At 35.0% G+C, this 7,114-nt stretch overlaps 2 protein-coding genes across 4 annotated transcripts in view; one reads left to right on the top strand and one right to left on the bottom strand.

Moving 5' to 3' along the window:
- The window catches only part of LOC107658195 (ganglioside-induced differentiation-associated protein 2-like), an 18,245-nt gene extending 13,863 nt beyond the window's left edge, over window positions 1-4,382 (bottom strand). The window contains exons 1-7 of the mRNA XM_016446656.1: window positions 4,304-4,382; window positions 3,085-3,293; window positions 1,953-2,092; window positions 1,614-1,767; window positions 900-988; window positions 701-777; window positions 222-381 (exon numbers count right to left, since the gene is read on the bottom strand). Of these exons, the coding sequence (XP_016302142.1) occupies window positions 222-381; window positions 701-777; window positions 900-988; window positions 1,614-1,767; window positions 1,953-2,092; window positions 3,085-3,281 (817 nt within the window). The 5' untranslated portion in view covers window positions 3,282-3,293; window positions 4,304-4,382. The remainder of the gene's footprint in view (window positions 1-221; window positions 382-700; window positions 778-899; window positions 989-1,613; window positions 1,768-1,952; window positions 2,093-3,084; window positions 3,294-4,303) is intronic.
- A 95-nt stretch (window positions 4,383-4,477) lies between these two features.
- Window positions 4,478-7,114, top strand: part of LOC107658238 (WD repeat-containing protein 3-like) — a 10,384-nt gene continuing 7,747 nt past the window's right edge. Inside the window, exons 1-4 of one of the 3 annotated variants that reach the window (XM_016446708.1) lie at window positions 4,478-4,538; window positions 5,627-5,813; window positions 5,912-6,121; window positions 6,218-6,336. In XM_016446708.1, the coding sequence (XP_016302194.1) occupies window positions 5,640-5,813; window positions 5,912-6,121; window positions 6,218-6,336 (503 nt within the window). In that variant the 5' untranslated portion in view covers window positions 4,478-4,538; window positions 5,627-5,639. Of the gene's footprint in view, window positions 4,539-4,893; window positions 5,028-5,217; window positions 5,243-5,626; window positions 5,814-5,911; window positions 6,122-6,217; window positions 6,337-7,114 lie in introns of those variants that run through there. The other 2 variants (XM_016446707.1, XM_016446709.1) reach the window with 2 other exon arrangements.

Raw genomic sequence — 7,114 nt, forward strand, 5'->3', positions numbered from 1 at the left:
AAAAAAACAAAGCATTAACATGTTAGACTGCACACCATAAACACAATCAAGCCTAGAACAAAACAGTGAACCACCCCTTTAAATATAAATGCAGTCTTGGTGAGCATAAGAGAACTCTTTGAAAAATATTTTTAAAAATCTTACCAACCCAAATTGTTTGAATAGCATATCTACCTTAAAGATCTGAAAAGATGATACAATGAACAATTATTTGAGCTCACCTTCTAGATTTCCTGGCTTTTCGGCAATGCGGATCTGTCTCTCCGGGACCACGGGCTCCCCCTCAGTATTACCAATGTCGGCAGGGAGGAGAGGCAGACTGATCTTCTCTTCTTTTTTTGAGCATGGGTAATACAACGGCATTAACTTCCTGTACACTGGCTGGAAAACACAATGAATTACAAACACATTTAGGGGCAATCAATCATAGATACACATTCAGGCACATGATAAAAAAATGTATGCAAATCTTTTTCTTTTTTTTAAATAATGCAATTTAAAAAATGTTTGCAAGGAACACATGAATCCCTAATGTACAATCCTGTAGCTCACACTCAGCAAACAAGTTAGTTTAACCCACAAACACGACAACGTTTGGCTTTTAAATCAAAATGAGAATTTCATAAGAAAATGAAAGAGCACACAGGAGAGTTAAAGGATGGAGGCTGTTGCATAACAGTGAAAATGAAATGCCACACACCTCCTCAACATCGGAAACAGCAAACACCACCATCTCAATATTTTCACCATGGTTCTCCAAAAATCTACGAACAGTCCCTAGAAACATAAATGTGGGGGGAACACATTCTGATGAGATCCCTCTGAATTTCATCAGAAAGGAGTGACCTCACATGTGATGTATAACACTTGTATAATAAAATTAATTAAACAGAAATTACTTAATGCTATGTGTGTGGCATCCTCCAGCGGATATGCCCTTTTGACTGTGCTGACCACACACAAACCCACAGATGCCATGGCATGTTCCCTGAGGAGAGAATCACAATGATTAAACATAAAATATGTCGCATGTACTTCAATTACACAGTTTACATTAGTCAGCCGGTTTTTCCATCTAGGAGCAGGCAGAAGTGTCTTTGATGACATGTTATTTGCATAGTAAAGCATCACGGTCATAAACACCTCCTGTTAACACACACACAGTCATTCCCAAAAAAGAAATGAATGGCATTTATCCTTAGCCAAGGGTGAGTTCAAAATCACAAAAGCTAATGTATTCACAGATGGAATCTAAATCTTATATAATTTCCTTTCTTCCCACAAGCACATGGGGTTTATTTTTTACACCATCAGACATCCCTATTAATAATTATCAAGCACTGAACATAAAGGCTGGTGTTACTTTACTAAAAGCCTTGTTGCCATGGGAACTGCTCCACCAATCAACACAAGTTCATGCTAAAATATTTGATTTAGACTGTATTTGAACTGTTTTTAATGTCTGATATGATCTTGGAGCGTGACTAACAGATATAATATCTAAGCATATTTACTTGGTATAACCATGTAAGAATATCCAGACAGTCTGTATGAGCTGACATTTAATATTTGTGCAACAATCTCACAAAATTTGTTGGAATGGTCCAGCTTACTTGGCAAGCTGCATGACGTTTCTGTAACAGCTGTAAAGAGAGCTCTCTGCAGCTGTCCGGTACTTGGCTTTATATTTGGGTCCAACTGTGTGAATTATAAAACGTGCAGCCAAGTTGAAACCCTCTGTCATTTTTGCTTCACCGGTCCGACATCCTGTAAAAATATACACGCACGCATATCACTCCAATAAAAGCGATACGAAATGAGATACCAACGAAATGAGATAATATCTGTTTCAAAACTGAGTAACAAACACAAACAGCATTTAAAAACACTAATAGTTTAAGATCATAGTTGGATATCAATTCTCCATCTGCTATCCTGGTAGTGCCCCCTACCTTTCAGTTTGAGTAGTTCATCCCTTAGTTCAGGTCCAGCATATCTATGGATACTGTCTGATACAGGGTTCTTGTCCGTTAGTGTCTCATTACTTGTATTGACGATTGCAGTGCAGTTTAACAGTGCCACATCTCCATTACTGTAAAATAAGGGAATGATATAAATCAGCAGATCAGATACAGAACATCATATAAGCCATGAAAAAGCTGTGTGAACAAATGTAGCATAAATAACATTGTTGTTATTGTGAAATAAAATGGTTAAAATTATTGGTAATTGAAATAAAGCTGAAATAAAATCAAATATAAAGAATGAAAAACATTTAAGAATTATTTTAAGAAGTAATTTAAGAACTAAAATTAGACTAAAACTGAAAAAAAAATGCATAATAAATAACTAAAACTAAATTAAACTTAAAATATGAAAATAAAAGCTCAAAATATTAATAAATACTATAATTAATACTAAAATAACACTATTTTTTTTATTTTAAAACATTCATTTTATTTTATAACGTTAAGTGTTAATATAATTATGCCATCACGTGGAATGTTGAATTATTTGTTTTCAAAAAACAAATGAAATCAGATGAATGACAGAATAGTCCCTATAAACAAATCCTGCAATCATAAAACTATGCGTACTGCTGAATTCTATTCCTGCCTCAATTTACAGAAGGACTGGTTTTATTAATTGGACTTCATAGAGAAGTGCCATGCAATGAATTTCCCCTTTCTTAAAAAAGAGAAACTATGAATTCAGAGAGAAAAAAAAGCTTAATCCTGCCCTAAAAAAGCTATATTGGTCTGAAAGCCAAAAGGACCTCCCAGACAGTCACGTGATTGAGCTATAAGGGGGATTTGTGTGCACAAGGGAATGACTAACAGACATGAAGATCATCATAATATTTAGGTCTAAATTACTAAAGGATTAAACCATTAAACAATCTTAAACTATTGGATTAAGCAAATCAGTACTTATATTTATAGATAATCTTGAGGCTTAGGCTTTTAGGACTAAAAAAGTTTTATGTAGTCTGTTTATTAAGCGATTTTTGTTGAAATAATGCAGAAATTTGTGGAGAAGAACAAAACAGAATGTTTAAGAAATGTCATTGAAAATAACACTCACAATAATACAATCTTGCTGTTGATGTCTTGTCTGAAGGGGAAAGGGGACTCTAAAGAATTGAGCTGATTGGTCAGCTGGTCATCTTCCTCTGTTAATTGGTTTTCTCCATCCACCTCGTCCTGGACTCCCTGAGACTGGTCCCACGTGGGGAGGTTCTGGACCGCGACAAACTGGGAACGAGCTCCCAAGGGATCCATGCTGTAGCTTCACTGCATTTACACAGAAAGAGACTGTAGTTTGACCTGGGCTATACTGGCATTGCATCAGTTTAAACATGTAAGATGGTGGTTACAATGCCAGACTTCAGTGAATTTCAGGCAGATAAATGGTGTATGAAATTACTTTGGATCTATAATGTATCTTTTAAAAAAGTGCTTCGGTGCCACTATTGTCCAAGACAATACTTGAAGGTTCATTTAAATTTGATACATTGTATAAATTATAAATTATACATTTATACATTTAGAATTATGCATTTTAAATAAATGCTATTATTTTAATATAACCCATTTAATTAAAGGGGTCATATGATGCTTTTTTAAAGATCATTATTAGTCATCTTGGAAGTCTGCTGAGGCCCTCTAGTGGGCCCCGAGCCCTGATTGAGAACCAATTTAGTAAAAGTGTTGTATTTTTTAAACCCACATATACATGCAAGTTTTTCACACTCAACTGATGTTTACAAAAAACATATAATATTATTATTTTTATAATATATTGTAATACTGTGTGGTGCTTTCTTCGAAATGAATTCACATAAATCATAAAGCCACAATGAAACAAAATAAATACATTCCCAAACTTTCAAAATGCAACAATAATTGTAAAAGCATTCAGCAATACTTTCAGTGCCAGCTGCAGTATGAGAAGTGGAGTGTTCATGAACCTAATTGACTTTCAAGCACAACAGAGAGGCTCTATCAGCGCAGCCAGACAGGACTTCAGGAACAGATAAGGTATTCAGCAGAAATGAGATGCATGTGTAAAGGTCGACTCGCCAAATTAGATTTCAACAACAACAAAGCAACGAGTTTGTTCAAATACATCAAAGTTTCATCTCGACTGCAACAGTAACATACAAACAATGCAACACAATCCTGTTTCAAAGAGGATATAAAGGAAAGCAACACGTCATACTTATTCTACCACACAGGTTTATATCGACTTGATGAAAATGCAAGATTATAACCACCATCAATCACAAAGACCAGCAACCTACCAGATGTCCTACGATGCAGCTACTGCAAACACCAAACCACATTAGCTCGAACTAATCCGTTAAAGATAGAGTTAAAGATCACTGTCATCTTCCTGTGCTTCCGCTTTTAAATGAGCCATTGTTAAAATGTGATTTTAGCTGCTTGTGGTCAACACATCGTGTTTGTAACATTCAGCGAGTTTCCTGATCAGCTGATTCACGAGGAAAAGATCATCACTTCCGGGAATGCAGTAGGGTCAGTGGCTATGTTGTCGATCCGTGTAGAAAACGCACAGACATATACAATATTGCAACATAGACTTTAATCGACGCTATAGTGTCATCGCTAAATTAAAATAAGCATAATAAAGTATAATTAATTAATTAATTAAATAAAGTTTAATTATGAACACATTTGATGCGCCTCGTGGACAGCAACATGACTTCGCATTCACAGACCGAAGTAATCGATACTATACACATAATTCACAAGAAGAACAGATAAATAAAATGCATAAAGCAGTGTGAATAATGAGGAACACATATTTTAGAGTGACACAAATGTCTATAAAAACATTCTGGCAACATTTTGTGAAGTAACATCGTAGTTCCGCTCGGTAATCTACCACTTTTGTCTTTACTTGATGTCACACATGCGACTGAAAAGCATGTCGACGTTCTCCACATCCACAGAAACACTATTTTCGTAAAAGACTGCAGATACAAAATACATCTAATCGACAAAGTATGTAACTACATTTTCTATACGCAGTTGCTTATTTTGAACTTTGTAGCTTACTAATATCTGCTTATCTCTTGCTCTCTAAATACGATTAAACGGACTGCATGTGGTTCACGTTGCTGTGAAGCGTGGTGTTGGCGCAATAGTTGCTCACTTTCATTTTATGGACTGACCGTTAAATTCATATACATTACAATTGGCAATCATAACTTTTGAAGGTAGTTACGAGCTTCACTTGGTGCAGCCGAAGGGCTAAAATACCTTTTGTTGATACAGGATGAACATGAAGTGACTGAGCATTTAATCTATATATAGTATAATTGAATTTTTCAGCAAGCTCAAGATTATGGTTTTATACATTAGCTGTTAACCAATAATTATGATTTTTGTATTTATTATAAGGAACCATGCACACAAAATACAACAACATTAAACTCATAATTACAGATATGCTTTAGCTACTAGCTAAATACGCCGATTTATAAAGTATGATTGGTCTCATTCTAAATATGCTCTCACATGACAAATTGTGCAGTTTGCTAGATTAAAGGAGCAACACACACATCTAACCCCACTACCTACTGTTGTGTGTGTGTCTACAGCCTCTGGCTTGCCATGGGTTTAACTAAGCAGTACCTGCGCTATGTGGCGAGTGCTGTATTTGGAGTGATCGGCAATCAGAAGGCCAACATCGCGTTTGTGACCCTTAGGGGAGGTGAGAAGGGTCGATATGTTGCTGTGGGAGCTTGTGAGCATGTGTTCATATGGGATGTCCGCAAAGCTGAGAAGGTACTTGCTTTTTAAATGGTTTAGAAGATTGCTTGGTACATTTACTCGTCAGTTTATTTAAACTCATAAACATTGCACTTACTCCTTTCAATTCTCAGGTTCTTATACTTGAAGGTAAAAAGCATGAGGTAACATACCTGTGTCCTTCTCCTGATGGCGTCCACATAGCGGTAGGTTATGAGGATGGAGGTGTGCGCATCTTTAGTCTGCTCAACGGCGAAAGCAACATCTCCTTCAGTGGACACAAATCAGCTGTCTCAGTTATAAGATATGATGCACTGGGTGCTCGTCTCGTCACTGGCTCCAGAGTAAGACCAGAGTTCATTTTAGCACAGTTTTTTTTTTTTAAACTGATTTTCAATTTTGCATGAAGTAAAATCATTTTCTTTGTTGTTGTGTTTCAGGACACAGATGTGATTGTGTGGGATATCATCAATGAGTGTGGTCTGTACAGACTCAAAGGACACAAAGATTCAATCACACAAATTTTGTTTTTGGAGAGCAAAACCCTGCTGATTACAAGGTAAATCAGTCTGTATATTTTATTGAAATGAACATTTTATATTATATTATATACATACGTGCATGGACACATCATTTCCCATAATATAAGTAGCTTTTTTATCATTTGAAATGTGCTGTGACAAAAATGTAAAAAACGTAAAGCATTTGTATTTTTGCCAAAAGTGAATAGTACATGAGGACAAGTTTATTTGTATAGCACATTTCCCACATGCTAGTGGTTTCACTTTAAATAAATGTGTTTACTTACTTTGATTACTGCAGTTCTGTACTAAATAAATACTATTAAATTTAAAGGATTTGAGTGTGGGGAACTAAAATAATTTGTAGTGTCTGTAATGCTTGTAACCGTTTCATTTTATTTACTGTGTTTTACATCATTTTTTAAATATAATGATGAAATGTGACTTAAATAATAAATAATAAATAAAAAATAAATACACTGAAGCGACTGTTTTTTTTTTCTCTCAAAAATGCAATTTGCGACCTAACGTCAGTTGTGACTGATTACATTTTCAGAAACGACTGCTTTGTTTTATATTATTTATTTATTATTATTTATTTAGTCATTTAGCAGACACTTTTATCCAAAGCGACTTACAAATGAGGACAATAAAAGCAGTCAAAACTAACTATACTATACTAAACTATAGCAACAATATATAAGTGCAAATGACAAGTCTCGGTTAGCCTAACACAGTACACGTAGCAAGGTGTGTGTATATATATATATATATATATATATACATATATATATAATACATATACATACACACACA

The sequence above is a fragment of the Sinocyclocheilus anshuiensis genome, unplaced genomic scaffold (genome assembly GCF_001515605.1).
Source record: "Sinocyclocheilus anshuiensis isolate Anshui unplaced genomic scaffold, SAMN03320099.WGS_v1.1 scaffold263, whole genome shotgun sequence".
NCBI lineage: Eukaryota > Metazoa > Chordata > Actinopteri > Cypriniformes > Cyprinidae > Sinocyclocheilus > Sinocyclocheilus anshuiensis.